At 44.7% G+C, this 18,798-nt stretch overlaps 1 protein-coding gene across 1 annotated transcript in view; it reads right to left on the reverse strand.

Annotated features, from left to right (window-relative positions):
* The window catches only part of LOC111976655 (agrin-like), a 411,714-nt gene that overhangs the window by 94,019 nt on the left and 298,897 nt on the right, over positions 1 to 18,798 (reverse strand). Inside the window, exons 11-15 of the mRNA XM_070448114.1 lie at positions 11,451 to 11,593; positions 11,052 to 11,157; positions 8,778 to 8,888; positions 8,042 to 8,206; positions 2,806 to 2,949 (exon numbers count right to left, since the gene is read on the reverse strand). Of these exons, the coding sequence (XP_070304215.1) occupies positions 2,806 to 2,949; positions 8,042 to 8,206; positions 8,778 to 8,888; positions 11,052 to 11,157; positions 11,451 to 11,593 (669 nt within the window). The remainder of the gene's footprint in view (positions 1 to 2,805; positions 2,950 to 8,041; positions 8,207 to 8,777; positions 8,889 to 11,051; positions 11,158 to 11,450; positions 11,594 to 18,798) is intronic.

The following is an 18,798-nucleotide window of genomic DNA, read 5'->3' on the forward strand; positions in this document are numbered from 1 at the left end:
ACAGGACCTCTACACCAGGTGGTGTCAGAGAGAAGGCCTAAAAATTGTCAAAGACCCAGCCACCCAGTCATAGACGGTTTCTCTCTATTACCACATGGCAAGCGTTACCGGAGTGCCAAGTCTAGGACAAAAAGGCTTTTCAACAGTTTTCATCCCCAAGCCAAAGACTCCTGAACAGGTAATCAAATGGCTACCCGGACTATTTGCATTGTGTGCCCCCCCCAACCTCTCTTTTACGCTGCTGCTACTCTCTGTTCATCATATATGCATAGTCACTTTAACCATGTCTGGCATGTACATATCTACCTCAGTCAGCCAGACTAACCGGCCTCGCTACTTTTATAGCTACTGTATATAGCCTGTCTTTTTACTGTTGTTTTAAATTTCTTTACTTACCTATGTTTCACCTAACACCTTTTTTGCACTATTGGTTAGTAAGCATTTCACTGTAAGGTCTGTTGTACATTTATATATACATTTTGATTTGATCACTGGGTACTTTGACCAAGGAACCTGTTTGAAGCACCCACTGGGTTGCATCAGCAGTAACAACAGGGGCTACGAATCATTTGCCATGAGCCCTCTGAGGCATCAAGTGTGGGCTCTCCTCTCTGCGCTGACCTTACTGTGGTGCAGAGAGCCTCCTCTCGGCTTTCAAGTGCTTGCCCCCCCCCCCCACCACCCCGGACTTTGTGCTGGGACTATTGACTTCATTCAGCACTTGACTTCCTGTCAATAGCTGAAGGTGGGTCTTAACGAGACAGTGCCCGGATAACACAGCGGGAGCTTAACTTCCCCTCTCATCAACTGGAGTTGTGTGTATTCATTAGGTTAGGTTGCCATTCATCAAGACATTAGAATGGAGGGCTAAATTAATGGATACTGGATACATTTCCCAACTATTGTATTAGGTACACCCATCTAGTACCAAGTCGGACTCCCATTCAAGTATTTATCAATTCGTATCAAGAGACCTAACGTGTGCCAGGAAAACATTCCCCACACCATTGTAACCACCAGCCTGTCCTTCAGGCAGGATGGAGCCATGGACTCATGCTGCTTACACCAAATTCTGACTCTGCCATCAGCATGAGACAACAGGAACTGGGATTCGTCGGACCAGGCAATGTTTTTTCACTCCTAAATTGTCCAGTGTCGGCGATCGTGTGCCCACTGGAGCCACTTCTTCTTCTTTTTAGCTGATAGGAGTGGAACCCTCTGCTGCATTATAGCCCATCCGTGACAAGGACCGACGAGTTGTGCTTTCCGAGATGCTGTTCGGCACACCACTGTTGTACTGCGCCGTAATTTGCCTGTTAGCTTGCACGATTCTTGCCATTCTTCTTCTACCTCTCTCATCAACCAGCTGTTTTCACCCACAGGACTGCCGCTGACTGGATGGTTTTTTGTTTGTCCTACCATTTTCTGTAAACCCTAGACACTGGGGCCTCCCAAGCTGTGCCACTAGAGATCCTGGTTCGAGTCCAGGATCTGTCGCAGCCGTCCGCGACCGGGAGACCCATAGGGCAGCGCACAATTGGCCCAGCATCGTCCGGATTAGGGGAGGGTTTGGCGGGCCGGGATGTTCTTGTCCCATCGCGCACTAGCGACTCCTGTGGCGGGCCGGGCGCAATGCATGCTGACACAGTCGCCAGGTGTACGGTGTTTCCTCTGACACATTGGTGCGGCTGGCTTCCGTGTTAAGCGGGCATTGTGTCAAGAAGAAGTGCAGCTTGGCTGGGTAGTGTTTCAGAGGATGCACTGCTCTCGACCTTCGCCTCTCCTGAGTCCGTACGGGAGTTGCAGCGCTGGGACAAGACTGTAACTTCCAACTGGATACGATGAAATTGGGGAGAAAAAGGGCTAAAAAAAAATACAAAAAACGCACTGTCGTGCGTGAAAAGCCCAGGAGGACAGATGTTTCTGAGGTACTGGATCCAGAGCACTGGACTCAACGTCTGTAGGAGCAAACCATTTTTGTGAATGGGGTTGTGTACTTAATAAACTGATATTTCCCATTCTGATTTGTTTTTCCTTCAAATAACAGAATGAAAAATTACAGCTACAACAACAGCCATTGTTGTCAAAGACTCCAGCCACCCTAGTCATAGACTGTTCTCTCTGCTACTGCACGGCAAGCAGTACCGGAGCGCCAAGTCTAGGTCCAAGAGGCTTCTAAACAGCTTCTACCTCCAAGCCATAACATTCAGACTCCTGAACATCTAATCAAATGGCGACCAACACTATTTGCATTGCCTCCCCCCTCCCTATTTTACACCGCTGCTACTCTCTGTTGTTATCATCTATGCATAGTCACTTTAATAACKCTACCTACATGTACATATTACCTCAATTACCTCGACCAACCAGTGCCCCCACACATTGACTCTTTACCGCTACCCCCCTGTATATAGTCTCGCTATTGTTATTTTACTGCTGCTTTTTAATTACTTGTTTATTTTATTTATTTATTTGTACAAAAAAACATTCTTACTGCATTGTTGGCTAAGGGCTCATAAGTAAGCATTTCACTGTAAGGTTGTATTCGGCGCATGTGACTAATACAATTTGATATAATTTTTATTGTACTGCAGCCGCTTCAGTTTCTGCTACTTCTTAACGCCGATAAAACAGGTGGCTTAGAGAGAGAAAAAGCCATTGAGTTCATGAATTGGCTTCTGCAAGGCCGCTCCCCGGACGAGAGGAGTTACAGGGACGAGACGAGAGCCGAAGGGTTGCCATGCTCTGTCGGTGGCGCGGTGAGTTAACAGGTGGCGCACGTCAGTCAGCAGGGGCTCCCCGTACCTGTGTCGCAGCCGCTCCTGCCCATCTTACTCCCGTCGGGGCACACGTTGCATTTCATGCCCTTCACTCCAGTCTTGCAGGAGCACAGGCCTGACATCTGCTCGCAGTCGTCCCTCACCGAGCCCACCGCGTCGCAGCTACACGCTGGAACACCGAGGGAGAGAAAGAAAGAGAGGAAGGGAGATTTAAATAGGGAGAAGGAGGGAATGGAGGAAGAGAGACAGGGAGAGAGATGGAAACAAAAGGGTAAGTGGTACTTAATGACATACAGTGAATAACAACCCACCTGTTCACCACAATGCAAGATAAAGAATATTGATTATCCAGCTTAACTCTTTCCCTAAAACTCTTTAAGATTTCCTATTGGGCTTTTCAGTTCGGAACTAGACTTAATCTATGTCATAGAAACTAGCCCCTCACACACACACACACTCAGGCCGCCTCAGAAGTGACCCCTAGGTTGATGTAAATCTCAACGCCTCGGTGTCGGGGACTGGAGTCAGGGATAGTTCAGGCAGAGGCCAGCCAGAGTCCTGAGGCAAGAGGGTAGATGGGCCAATAAGATCACAGAGAGCCTCCAGGCCCCAAGGAACAACATCAACCCCATCAAACCCCATCATGTTCCTGGAATCAATGTTTCCCCCCCTGCTGAACTCTGTACTGATGTGTGTACTGTTTGCCTGTCAATGGGTAAACCCCACAGGTCAGGCTACAGCGGAGACGGATAAAAGCTCCTGCTGTGGACTAAATAGCTCAGCGGGTCTTCTACTGTACTGCCAATAACTCTTTTCACAAGTAGGATAGTATTCAAAAAGGATTATGGACACACAGCCACACAAAGGACTTGAGTCAATGTCAAGTGCAATTGTGTGACAGCTTTGACAAAGCTCTGATTCTTGGGTCTCTGTTTTWTTCTTTCAAGAGGTTATATTATGTAAATCTAGTCATTTTTCTTCTTTTTCTTCCTATGACCTCCTTGGCTGCAACAATAAGCATTCATTTTTCAACTTAATCTCTTTACAGCCACGTGCTACACTTAACTAATATAACATATAATATATGCCATTAAGAAGCAGCTTTTATCCAAAGCGTCTTACAGAAGGGCATGCATACATTTATGTATTGCTGGCCGCAGCGGGAGCCAATGATCCTTGAATTACAAGCGCCATTGTCTTGTAACTGTACTACACAGGAACACTGCTTCATTTGAGCTGGATCCTGCCGGAAGAGGATCCGGCACCTCACCMTTTTGGACTGTTTCATTACGGATCCTATTTGGCCAGATCCGGTACCTTTCGTGGTTCGAAAAATAATTGTAACTTTTTGCAATGTAAACATTTTGATAAAAGCGTTCAAAGTTAATTTGAGTTTCCTCAATATTCTAAGAGTTGATTCCGGTTTATGGTTTGCGCAACACTGCAACCAACACTGAACCAAAATATAAACGCAACATGGAACAATTTCAAAACATTTACTGAAGAGGCTTCCCGAGTGGAGCTGTTCTAGAATCTCAATTCTGGGATTCTGAGTTCGAGTCCAGGCTCTGTCGCAGCCGGCCACGACCGGGAGACCCATAGGGAGGGTTTGGCCGGCAGGGATGTTCTTGTCCCATCACGCACTAGCGACTCCTGTGGCGGGCCGGGCGCAGTGCACGCTGACACGGTCGCCAGGTGCATGGTGTTTCCTCCAACACATTGGTGCGACTGGCTTCTGGGTTAAGTGGGCATTGTGTCAAGAAGCAGTGCGACTTGGTTGGGTTGTGTTTCGGAGGACGCACGTTTCTCGACCTTCGGCTCTCCCGAGTCCGTACGGGAGTTGAGGTGATGGGACAAGACTGTAACTACCAATTGGCTACCACAAAATTGGGGAGAGAACCGGGTAAAAAAAAAAAAATATTTACTTAGTTACAGTTCATATAAGGAAATCAGTCAATTTAAATAAATTCAAATGTATTTATAAAGCCCTTCTTACATCAGCTGATGTCACAAAGTGCTGCACAGAAACACAACCTAAAACCCCAAACAGCAAGCAATGCAGGTGTAGAAGCACGGTGGCTAGGAAAAACTACATAGAAAGGCTAAAACCTAGGAAGAAACCGAGAGAGGAACCAGGCTATGACGGGTTGGCCAGTCCTCTTCTGGCTATGCCGGGTGGAGATTATCACAGAACATGGCCAAGATGTTCAAATGTTCATAGATGACCAGCAGGGTCAAATAATAATAATCACAGTGGTTGTAGAGGGTGCAACAGGTCAGCACCTCAGGAGTAAATGTCWGTTGGCTTTTCATAGCCGATCATTCAGAGTATCTCTACCGCTCCTGCTGTCTCTAGAGAGTTGAAAACAGCAGGTCTGGGACAAGGTAGCACATCCGGTAAACAGGTCAGGGTTCCATAGCCGCACGCAGAACCGTTGAAACTGGAGCAGCAGTATGACCAGGTGGACTGGGGACAGCAAGGAGTATTCAGGCCAGGTAGTCCTGAGGCACAGTCCTAGGGCTCAGTTCCTCCGAGAGAGAGAGAGAAAAAAAGAGAGAATTAAAATTAGAGAGAGCATACTTAAATTCACACAGGACACCAGATAAGACAGGAGAAATACTCCAGATATAACAGTCTGACCCTAGCCCCCCGTGCCTTTGGAAAGTATTCAGACCACATAAAATTTTCCACATTTTGTTAGGTTACAGCCTTATCCTAAAATTGATTAAATCGTTTTTTTCCCTCATCAATTAGCACACATAATGACAAAGCAAAAACAGGTTGACATTTTTGCTAATTAATAAAAAATAAAAAACTGAAACATCATATTTACATAAGCATTCAGACCCATTACTCTGTACTTTGTTGACGCACCTTTGGCAGCGGTTACAGCATAGAGTCTTCTTGGGTATCTCCCATTCTTCTCTGCAGATCCTATCAAGCTCTGTCAGGTTGGATTGGGGAGAGTCACTGCACAGCTATTTTCAGGTCTCTCCAGAGATGTTCGATCGGGTTCAAGTCCGGGATCTATTTAATCCATTTTAGAAAAAGGCTGTAATGTAACAAAATGTGAAAAAAGTGAAGGGGTCTGAATACTTTCCGAATGCACCGTATCTTAAAAAAAGGTAGGGGCGTGGATCAGAAAACCAGTCAGTATCTGGTGTGACCACCATTTGCCTCATGCAACGTGACACATCTCCTTTGCATAGAGTTGATCAGGCTGTTGATTGTGGCTTGTTGTCCCACTCCTCTTCAATGGCTGTGTGAAGTTGCTGGATAGTGGCGGGAACTGGAACGCACTGGCATACACGTTGGCCCAGAGCATTCCAAACATGCTCAATGGGTGACATGTCTGGTGAGTATGCAGGCCATGGAAGAACTGTGACATTTTCAGCTTCCAGGAACGGTGTACAGATCCTTGCGACATGGGGCCGTGCATTATCATACTGAAAGACGAGGTGATGGCGGCGGATGAATGGCATGACAATGGGTCTCAGAATCTCGTCATGGTATCTCTGTGCATTCAAATTGTTTTTGTTGTCCGCAGCTTTTGCCTGCCCATACCATAACCCCACCATGTGGCACTCTGTACACAACGTTGACACAACGTTGACCGCTCCCCCACACGACACCATACACGCTGTCTGCCGTCTGCCTGGAACAGTTGAAACCAGGATTCATCCGTGAGGAGCACACTAGTCCAGAGTGCCAGTGGTCATCGAAGGTAAGCATTTGCCGACTAAAGTCGGTTACGACTCCAAACTGCAGTCAGGTCATGACCCTGGTGAGGACAACGAGCACGCAGATTAGCTTCCCTGAGACGGTTTCTAGCAGTTTGGTTGTTTCTTCAGTTGTGCAAACCCACAGTTTTATCAACTGTCTGGGTGGCTGTGTAATGATCATGCTGTTTAATCAGCTTCTTGATATGCCATACCAGTCAGGTTGATGGATTATCTTGGCAAATGAGAATTCTCACTAACAGGGATGTAGCACAAATGAGAGAAATACGTTTTTTGTGCATGTGGAACATTTCTGGGAAACAACACGGGACCAACACTTTACATGTTGGATTAATATTTTTTGTTCAGTGTATGTTTGAGACCAGCGCGTGGCTGTGTGACAAGTGCGCCTGTATCTCTCACAGAACTAGAATGAGATTCACTTTCTATGATCTCTCTCCCTCTCTCTGCTCTGATAGACATGAGCCTGCAACTCTCATCTCTTCAGAGTTGCACTTCATCATTTATTTCCCGATAGAATCATAACCAGGGTGCTGTAGGTGCCGCAGCACCTCTGACCATTTGAAATACATTTGCCATAGTTATAGAATTACTACTGTCTGTTCAGAAACAAATACAACAAACAAATAATTCAGAGTAGCCTACTACACCATGAGAAGGCCTATTATTTATCAATAGCTTCTGAAAAAAAATTGCTGTGGATTGTGTGTAGCCCAATAACAAAGCATAGCCTACAGTCGGGAACGCGCAGCAAATCTGTCAGTGAACATAATGCAGACAAAACAGGCCTTTATTTCAAATACAATCACAGGAAAACACAGGTTGGAAAGCAAATGGCTCCTGCTGAAAAGAGAAGACTGTGCTGTAGGCTACCAAAATATTTGATCAACGTCCAAATAGTGTTTTTTACAAAGTTAAACAAGAGACAGATAGGCTTCTGACATGAACGCATCGGCCATCACCGGCGAGTGCGCTGCGCATCATTGGGCGAGTCAGTGAAACCGGAAAGCATTTTTAGAATGATCATTTCCTCCTCATATTGCAACCTACAATATGTGTTTCACCACACACCTAGGCTATTGATGGTTTCAAAACAAGGTCGTTTTTTATTGATCTCAGATTCTCAGTGTCATTTAGATCATTTGTGCAGTATTAAAGATACTGCAAAAGTCTCCAGTCATGTAAAATGGTGCAGAGTTGCATGACATGCATTTATAAAAAGCAATTTTTTTCCTGGACCCTAGGCTACTAAAAGTTTTCCCCATGTGTGCAACTTCTATAAGTGCCTATACTCTACTGCTCAAACCCACTATGCAAATGTGATGCTATGCATGCAATGCTTTATTATAAAGGTATATCAGAGCTACCCAGGTCACCCTCCTCTCGTGCTCACTTATTGTTCCYGCACCTTCCGATTTACAAATGAAGCAGAGCACGGGACCAAAACTATTCTGTTCCCTACACCAGGACAGTCAATGTGAAGAAAACAGAAAGCAGCGAAGTAGGAGGTGGTCTCTTACGTGTGCAGCCGCTCAAGTTCTCTGTGACGATGCCGCGGAAGTTCCAGAAGCCTGGATCGCAGCGGTCACACTTCTGTCCCCCGACGCCGGGCTTGCAGGAGCACTGGCCGCTGGCCGGGTCACACGTCCCCTTGTAGGAGCCATACGGGTTACACTGGCACGTACCTGGGGACACAATAAGGATAGGACCGAATGGATGATTGCATGAATGAGATCATTTTACACAGCTACAACATCAAAACAACAACTCTCCAGTCTGAGTCAACGCCAGAGGTGGATCAGATGGACCACTAAAGGACGGTTTCCCAGAAACTGATCAAGCTTAGTCCGGGATTCAATTGCATATCTCAACTGAAAGCAGTAGAGGCTGCTGAGGGGAGGATGGCTCATAATAATGGCTGGAATGGAGTTTAATGGCTGCAATGGTGTGAATGGTATCAAACACGTGTTTGATACCATTCCAAATACTCCATTCCAGCCATTATTATGAGCCGTCCTCCCCTCAGCAGCACTGAAAGTCCAGTGTGTCTGTGTCCGGGAATCTGTGTCCTGGAAACCGGCCCTATACGTAGACCTTCAGATATCACTTTATATGCAGGTTTTCCTTTCCAGAAAATGTATGCTAGGCTGTTTGTGTGCATCTCATCAATAAGTGAATACCATTGTGATGGATATAATACAAGTGGTCATAGGTGAGAGGTCAGATAAGGTTAGAGTAAGAGGTTGGCACACTTACTGGCGCATCCAGCGAGTCCCACACCAAGGGCCGCCGTCTTGTTGTCGCGGCAGCAGCCGTAGACTGACTGAATGCAGCGTTGTGGCGCTGTCAGCTCCGGCGGAGAGGTGGCTGAAATCGCAGATGAGATGGGAACGAGGATGGAACAAAAGAGGGAGAGAAGAAAAGATAAAACAAACTTTTTAGAGTGACGGTGAAGGCTCTTTTAAAAGGAATTAGAATACACAATCTCTGAACAACATGCAACTTCTAGCGAACAATGAGGTTCACCTCGAGGGCCAGAGGTGAAAAGTTGGCATCTGGCTTCTAGATAACAATTCTACTTTCCCAATCCTGACAATGGCTCAAAATCAGGGAAAAATTATGCCATTACCTGAAAACAAACAATGGTGTTCCTAGTGGAACAGCTGACATTTGCCACATCCTAGGAGGCCTATTCTCTTCATTTGTTCTCCTGTGAAATTGCAGCATGCGACACAACATCTCTACAAGCTTTCAGAAGCAGAAAACAACAAATCTGCGGCTGAATGTGATGGACTGGGCCAATCTGTGAGCGTATGTGTGTAGTTGTTTTGTCTGTGCGTGTGCCAAATTCCAAGCCGACGTGACAGCTCGAAAAAGAAAACCGCATACAACACCCCCTAAACAAATGTGTGTTACCCAACAGAGACTTGTGTATAAGGGAAACGAGAGAGCGCGATGGAAGGATGGAGGGAAAAGAGGGAGGCAAGGGGGTGGTTCAACGGCTACAAGGCAATATATTATCTTATCGCTCAAACTCTTTCCAGACCTTGAATCAAAATGGCCTCCACTCTCTATTTCTTTCTTCCTCTCTTGTGTTTCTCATTTGGAGTTTGTAGGCTGCAGATACCGGCCCATAAATCACACTCTTACTGGTGTGGATATGAGCCGAAGCCTAATGGTGATGACTTGCTCTCTCTCTTTCTCAGTGCTTTCCCACTCCAGTGATGGGCTTTGGACACAGTTCATTAACTTGCCACTTTTCAGTGCCCCTGCTACTATCTGTACTGAGCCTATTAGGGCAAGGGAGAACTTTTAATTTCATATGTTCTTCAACCCTTCGAGGGTTTTCCTCTTCAGTGGCCATTGTCTGGCATAATGCAGCTCTCTCTGATGTGAGAGTATTACCCTCTCTATCTCAAGGTCTGCTGCTGCCACGGCTCTGTACAGGTAGCCTTTGCATGTCTCCTCGGAGAGAATTGAGTGCCTCTGCACGTAGCGATGGTATATAGCACAGGATCTTTTTAGACCTCATGAAGACTGGAATCACTGACCTGGTTATCTGATAGAAAATGCAAAATAGGACAGCTTGAAAGTTCTTCAGAGACAGCTGTCATAGATCAAAGAACTCCCAGAGACGACAACACATACGTTGTTTATAAACAACATAGGACGGTAAAAAACAACAAGATCSTGTTGAGGTCAATCCCTGTTTTGTTTTGTCTAGTTAGTGAAAGCCATCAGGAGCTTTCTTGAGTGAGTTTGAAGGCTTGGAGGTCAAACCGTGGTCAAAGACAAGTCCCTCCATGTATAGCTAATGAAGAAGGGCCCACTGAGATTCCCATTGATCTGAGCTTTTTGGGAGAAGAAGAGGACCCAGAGCTCGCGCACCAATAGCACTCCACAAGAAAAGGGATTGATTATCCGCAGATGGTGGAGAAGCGTGACAGAAAGTGGCCAAAAAGCCAGCTTAGCCTTGACAACTCTACAGGGATGCGAGTGTGAAATCCGAGCGTGTCGCTCTCTTCTCTCCCTTTCGTTTGCTCCCCCCCCTCTTTTTCTAGGACAGCTAGGAATCAAACAGGCTGCAGTGATCAGACAGAATCTTTCATGTGCCTTTGGCTTCACTCTGGCCTACTACAGAAAAGTCTGTATACTGCCTCTTCAGTTAAAGCTCGTGCTTTGCACTGCCAAGGCAGAGACTCGAGTATAACTAGTGTTCCCTTCTGAACTGCCTAGCACCTGTGGTGGATGTCTCTAAAGAAATAGGAGCTTCTTCATGTTGAGCCTTTGGTAGCCACGTGCACGTTGAGCCATATGTAGGCACGTTGAATCTGGGAAATGAAGCACTCACCGGCRAGCGCTGACACTGTGTTGGATATGTTACCACCAAAGTGCTATTCAGAAAATACAACAGGATTTCTGGGCGTTGCTTTATGACAAAGTAGTAAGCTGTGTGAATCCTCTGTACGAGATGGATTATTACTCTGGCTGATCTTAGATCATTTATGGTGGGATGTCCAGGCAGCTCACCTGTGCAGGGTCCCTGATTCTGGATCAACAGATGCCCTTGCCTTTCGCAACTGGCCTTCTTCATCTCACACTCGTTGCTGTAGGTCTTCCCATCTGAGCCACACACCTGAGGAGAATTGTAGTCATACGCATATGAATGCTGGAACATAGCAGCGTTTGATAGCAATTTCATTCCAAAGGACTTTATGTACATAGTTCATTTTCAAACCATGCGACAAGTTCAATCTCAATATGAAAATTAAATTGCACTATTATTAACTGAATGTAAATGTCAGATGTCATGCATTCATTACCTAGGAATTACATAGGCTTGCGTGAAATGAAAACCACCACTATTTAAGTAAAACCCACGTAGAGGGTTGTTGTTGGGAAGGCTAAGTTATGGAGGTTAAGGCTTACCAGGTTGCGAGGCACGCGACTGCAGTCGAAGTCACAGACACAGCGGTCATCCTCTGTGTCCTCGTCCCACGAGCCTCCAAACGTACGACACCTATCCTGTTCGCAGCTCTCAGCACCTGAGGCCGACCCTCCTGAACCACACTCTGCAAAGACAACACACAGAGAAACAACTGAAGTGGTTATTAACAGCCCAGCACAGATACACATTTTAAGAAACCCTAACCTTTTGATACATCAGTAAAAATGCCTTCCATCTTTGTCTCCCCCCCCCCAAAAAAAGTTATTGGCAGAGTGTTTATATATTCAGAGCACGCCACCTTTTGATGTTGGAATTTTCTTCACGTTGGCACTGAGATTGAACCAAAGGCGCTGCTGGAAGTACAAGATAATGACCAACCATGGAGAGGACCAGCAATTGACTAAATAAATTAGGCACAACATTGCTGCGCCACCAGTGAGGCATCCTTTACATTTCAATTAAAGTTGAAGATAGAGGGAGGAGGAAAATATTAGCACTTGCATCCCTGCGAGGGGGAATCAATGCCAGAGCCTGTTTCATGGACACAGATTTCCTGATATGAGGAAGCCACTAATTGCACAGTGTTCTGTAAGATCCAATTATCAATCCACTCCAGTAGTGCTGAACGGTTAGTGCTTTTTGAGGTCCGTTTCGGTTCGATGATAAAAAAAAGWATTATTAATATTTTTTWATTTCAAWWTWWWTTWTTTTTTACATGAAATGCACTATGGATTATGCGGGTTGAATGCTGTAACACAGACTAAAACAATGAATAAAAGTCCCATGATGGTAGTGACTGCTGATCACTTATTAACCATCATTTACTCACATTACTTTAATAAAATATTTTAGTTATTGTGTATATTACATTTGTTTTATTTGATGACTTTAATTCATTCCAAGTCATCATTTTAGCCCAACAGAGCTGCTGCCTACGCTGTCTGACAAAATCACTATTTTAGTAGTTTATCGAAATAAACATGGCATACTTTTATGACTGCTGAATACAAACTATTAATCACTTAGCTCKTGTATTTTCAGGTGGAGATACCTCAAAGAAACTGCTCTATGTATCCCCTCTTGTTCTTGCATATGATCTGCATATGATCTGATTTATCTCAAGAGAAACTGCAGTGCGATGTGTGCATTGAGGSCACCGAATAAAACAGAATGAAATGGAATTCAAATAATTGAACCGATGTCGGTCAATAAGTTGTTTAAAAAACGAAAAATATACCTTTTCTCCAGACTTCAGAGAAAAGTAATTTAGATGCTTTTTGTATTTACAAGGTTTTCCACTGCCTCGCAAAGAAGGGCACCTGTTTGTAGATGGGTATAAAAACAAGGAGACATTGAATAGCCCTTTGAGCATGGTAAAGTTATAATTACACTTTGGATGGTTTATCAATACACCCAGTCACTACAAAGACACAGGCGTCCTTCCTAGCTCAGTTGCCGGAGAGGAAAGAAACTGCTCAGGGATTTCAAATGGTGACTTTGGCTGTGATAGGAGAAAACTGAGGATGGATCAACAACATTGTTGATACTCCACAATAATGACCTAATTGACAGAGTGAAAAGAAGGAAACCTGTACAGAATAAAACATATTCCAAAACATGCATCCTGTTTTTAACAAGGCACTAAAGTAATACTGCAAAARATGTGGCAAAGTAATTCAATACAAAGTGTTATGTTTGGGGCAAATCCAATACAACAGCTTACTGAGGTCCACTCTCCATATCTTCAAGCATAGTGGTGGCTGCATCATGTTATGGATATCCTTGTAATTGTTAAGGACTGGTGTCACGATCGTTATAATAACTGGACCATAGCGCAGCGTGATCTGGGTTCCACATCTTTTATTACTATGTGAAACTCAAAACAAAAGAAAACAATAAACAAACAAAACGAACCGTGAAGCTAACAATAGTGCTAATAGGTAACTATCCATAGTCAAGATCCCACAAAGCACAAAGGGGAAATGGCTGCCTAAATATGATCCCCAATCAGAGACAACGACAAACAGCTGTCTCTGATTGGGAACCATACCTGGCCAACATAGAAAAATAATCCCCTAGAGGACCCACCCTAGTCACACCCCGACCTAACCAACATAGAGAATAAAAGCTCTCTATGATCAGGGCGTGACAACTGGGGAGTCTTTTAAAGGTAAAACACAAATGGAATGGAGATAATCACAGGCAAAATCCTAGAGGAATCAGTCTGCTTTCCACCATTATGAATTCCCCTTTCATCAGGACAATAACCTAAAACACAAGTCCAAATCTACACAGGAGTTGCTTACAAATAAGACAGTGAATGTTCCTGTGTGGCCGAGTTACAGTTTTATTTTTTTTACCTTTATTTAACTAGGCAAGTCAGTTTAGAAAAAATTCTTATTTTCAATGACGTCCTAGGAACAGTGGGTTAACTGCCTTGTTCAAGGGCAGAATGACATATTTTTACCAGCTCTGGGATTTGATCTTGCAACATTTCAGTTACTAGTCCAACGCTCTAACAACTAGGCTACCTACAGGTGACTTACATCTACCTGAAAATGTATGAAAAGACCTGAAAATGATTGTCTACCAATGGCCAATTTGATAGAGCTAATTATGAAAAAAAGAATGGGCAAATATTGTACAATCCAGGTGTGGAAAGCTCATAGAGACTTACCCAGAAAGACTCTGCTGTAATCGCTGCCAAATGCACTTCTAAAAAGTACTGACTCAAAGGTGTGAATACTTATGTAAATTAGATATTTCTGTATTTCACGTTCAATAAATTCGATAAAATGTCTAAATACATGTTTTCGTTTTGTCATAGGATACTGTGAGTAGATGGGTGAGTGAAAAACATCTATTTAATCTATTTTGAATTCCGGCTGTAACACAAAATGTGGAATAAGTGAAGGGGTATGAATACTTTCTAATGGCATACTTTCTGTACACAGTGAAGAACACAAGATATAAGAGGGGGGGGGGAACAAGTGTGGACAGATCCAGACTGACCTGTCACGTTCGTGGTATACATAATGAGCGGACCAAGGCGCAGCGTGAGTAGAGTTCCACATATTTATTAAAGTGAACCTTCAAACAACAAAGAATAAACTAAACTAGTTCGTAGCGCACATAGCACCAAAACAAAACAATATCCCACAAACGCAGGTGGGAAAAGGACCACACTAAGTATGATCCCCAATTAGAGGCAACGATCATCAGCTGCCTCCAATTGGGAACCATACTCACACCAACATAGAAATTCAAGACTAGAACACCCCCTAGTCACGCTCTGACCTATTGCACCATAGAGAACCCCAAGGGCTCTCTATGGTCAGGGCTTGACATGACCACAATGTTTTATTGAATGCAAACAAAATGGGAGGGAGTTCAGCCCTGTAGAATGGGAGGGTCCTTCTTTTGATATTCTGACAMTTGACACCAGCTACGCTTACAAGACTCCCGTGGGAAATGAAGGAATGGGGGAGAGAGAGAGCAAGAGAGAGAAAGGGAGAAAAACCAAGATAGAGAGAGAGAGAGGGCGATACTCCACAGGCAGACAGAAGAAGATGTTACAAGAATGGGGAAACATCTATTGATCTATGATGCAAGTTTTTCTTTTGATATCCTCCAGACCAGTTATAATGCAATATTGTACAACKCTTAAAACCAGATGTAAAGTACTAGGAAGCCCAGATGCTTCTTTTGACTGTCTGAATCACTCCCATCTGTATTGACGAGGTGCTGTAGCAAGGCCCCCACTGGCCCTAATGGGTAAATCAATAGTGTAGTCGTGGAAGTGCCAATTAGCATAACTCATCTTCTTAAATGGATTATGGGGCAGGTCACTCTGTAGCGAGCGGTGCCCGGACAAGAGGAGCAGCAGTCCGTCTCCTCAGCCTGATATGGGTCATCAGCAATGGACTCCGACAGGCTCGAGGGGTCGATAGAATGGAAGAGGATTCASTTTATTAGGATTCGCTATCATTGTGACTGTGTTGATTTTGATGAATGGGGATGATAAAAAAGGATTGTAAAATGGATTTGATACCACTATATAAGAGGCCATTTTGTGAGTCTTCTAAAGCTTAATGCGATATTGCATTGCTAAATGTCTGTCAGCACCATACGATGAGCCCACACGCTATCTGATCCGGGACAGTGATAGGCCATAATGACGGGTTCCCATGCAAATGCATGAGTCAACTGACCCCAGAGCAGCTGTTAAATAAACAAGGCCCCGGCCTGCCTGGCCACCTGAGGGTATTTATGCAAACTCCCCATGAGAAGGGAAATGRGGGAGTGCGCCGAGAGAGCCTTCACAACCCGATTCATATTCTGCTCATGCACCCCTGACTCAAGGAATATAAAGATATAAAAATAAAACCTAAGAAATGGAATAAACAAAAGTGAAGAGAGGGAGGGAGTTAAACGAAGGAGGGGGGCAGTAATTAGCTGTTGGTCTTTGATGTGGCTGCCACCCGCACTGCCTATGAACCTTTTAATTAGCAGGGAAGATGTCTGCATCAGCTATTCTCCCAGCACCCGTGTCTGCCTGCTCCTTTTACTCAATCATGTCATAACCAGAATCCATTTAGCCAAGGGATCGCCATTAAGATGAGCAAATACACTACGGTGGAGAGAGGAGAAAATACATTTTATTTTATTAAAGAAGAGCTGGGAATTGGCTGAGCAAATAAAAACTGTAGAAGCAATAGAGGAAGTAATGTGTGATTTACTGATAGGATGAGGTGATGACTAGAGGGAAGAAGTAGACAGGATATAAGGGTGGATTATGGGAAGTAAAGTAGAGAAAGGGGTGTGACCTTCTGAAGAACATGGCCCGAGTCACCTCAGTACTATCAATATCAGGGACAGGAAACACGCCTGTCTGTAAAAAAAACACTGTACCAATATCATGACCCGTGTTAATGTCAACATGACCATTTTTCATCTGTCACTTGTTTTTTTTTTTTTTGCGATTCGATGTTCCAAACATGTTGCTCACCATGTCTGCTGCAGAGGGACAAGAGAGAGCCATGAGAAAACGAGTTTTGATCAGTCATGGAAATAGAAGTGCTTGAAAATTGTCAAATCAAATCAAATGTTATTTGTCACATGTGCCGAATACAACAGGTAGACCTTACAGTGAAATGCTTACTTACAATCCCTTAACCAACAATGCAGTTTTAAGAAATATACCCCCCTCTCCAAAAAGAAATAAAGTAACCGGTACAGAGTCCATGTGCGGGGGCACCGGTTAGTCGATGTAATTGAGGTAATATTTACATGTGTGTAGAGTTATTAAAGTGACTCATGCGTAGATAATTCAGAGAATAGCAGTGTCAGGTTTTGGCCAGGACTGTTTGGTTTTGTTCACTAGATGTCCCCCTTGCACCTTTTTTGTACCTTTTGTTTTTCTTGCCCTAATTATTGTTTGCACCTGTAAGTCATTCCCTTGTTAGTATTTAAACCCTGTGTGTTCCTCTGTTCCTTGCTCAGTGTTTGTATGTTAGCACCCAGCCCCAGCCTTTGTGAACATTTTTCTCTTGTTGGATTTTCCAGAGGTTCTCTGGTTTTGTTCTCGTGTATTTTTGGATTGGTCTTTTGAGGTTTGTTTTTTCCCTTGCTGTTTTTACCACTTTGTGGATTTTCTTTTGTATTTTGGAAGATATCTATTTTTTATTAAACCACCATCTCTAGTACTGCTGTGTCTGCCTCATCTTCTGGGTTCTGCCAATTATTAGTGACTGTTTCTCGCACCGGGTCCTGACAAGCAGCAGCGTAAAAGGGGGGGCAATGTAAGTGTCACGACTTCCGCTGAAGTCGGCTACTCTCCTTGTTCGGGCGGCGGTCGACGTCACCGGCTTTCTAGCCATCGCTACAAAAACAAATTGTTTTTGTTACGTGTTTAGTGTTACGCGCCAGGCTGGTTTTTCCCCTGTATTCCGTGGTATTTCACGAAGGATGTTTAATTGTTAAACATTTGCTTATTTTTGTGACTGTTTCGCGCCTTGCACTTTTTACCTTTGGCTGGAGGTTTTGACGCAGTGGCGTCTGTCTGTTTTATTTTCCGAGTCTTTGGTATCCCGGCAAGTTGGTTTCCGACAGAGGTCCCAGTTCGCCTCAAGGTTTTGGAAGGCCTTCTGCCAACTCATAGGGGCCACGGCCAGTTTTATCTTCAGGGTACCATCCGGAGTCCAACGGCCAAACTGAGAGGATGAATCAGGAGCTGGAAACCACCCTCAGATGTATGGTTTCCAACAACCCGTCCACATGGTCATCCTTCATTGTTTGGGCCGAGTACGCGACAACACCTTGTGCTCCTCTCACTGGTATGTCTCCGCATGAGTGTCAGTTTGGCTATGCTCCGCTATTGTTCCCGGACCAGGGGCAGAAGTCAGAGTGCCTTCAAGCCTCGAGTTCATCAGACGCTGTCGGCTTACGTGGAAGAAGGCCCGTCTTAATCTTCTGCGTTTCCTCACAGCAGTACCAGCGACAAGCCACAGACGTCCGCCGTCCCGGTCCTACCCTGTACCCGGCCAGAGAGTATGGCTCTCAACTAAAGACTTACCGCTAAGGGTGGAGTCTCGCAAGCTGTCCCAGAGATTCATCGGTCCCTTTAAGATGCCAGGAGAGTCATATCCGTTACTTTTCGCCTGCACTTACCCAGATCCCTTAAAATCAATCCCACATTCACATTTCTTATTAAAACCTGTTGTTTTTCTCCCCTTATCCCGGCAAGGCAGACCTCCCCCTCCGCCCCGTGTCATCGGAGGCCAGTCGGTCTTATACCGTCCACCGGATACTGGATTCCCGCCGGTGCACGGTCCTGGCAGTATTGGTGGACTGGGAAGGCTACGGTCCCGAGGAGCGCTCCTGGGTTCCTGCCAGAGGACATGACATACTGGACCCTGACTCATTCGTCAGTTCAGGGTCCTCCACCCTGAGAAGGCTGGTAGGAACGTCAGGAGCCGTTCCTAGGGGGGGATTGTTCAGGTTTTGGCCAGGACTGTTTGGTTTTGTTTCACTAGATGTCCCCCTTGCACCTTTTTTGTACCTTTTGTTTTTCTGCCCTAATTATTGTTTGCACCTGTAAGTCATTCCCTTTTTAGTATTTAAACCCTGTGTGTTCCTCTGTTCCTTGCTCAGTGTTTGTATGTTAGCACCAGCCCCAGCCTTTGTGAACATTTTTCTCTGTTGGATTTTCCAGAGGTTCTCTGGTTTTGTTCTCGTGTATTTTTGGATTGGTCTTTTGAGGTTTGTTTTTTCCCTTGCTGTTTTTACCCATTTTGTGGATTTTCTTTTGTATTTTGGAAGATATCTATT

The sequence above is a fragment of the Salvelinus sp. IW2-2015 genome, linkage group LG17 (assembly GCF_002910315.2).
Source record: "Salvelinus sp. IW2-2015 linkage group LG17, ASM291031v2, whole genome shotgun sequence".
NCBI classification, from domain to species: Eukaryota; Metazoa; Chordata; class Actinopteri; order Salmoniformes; family Salmonidae; genus Salvelinus; species Salvelinus sp. IW2-2015.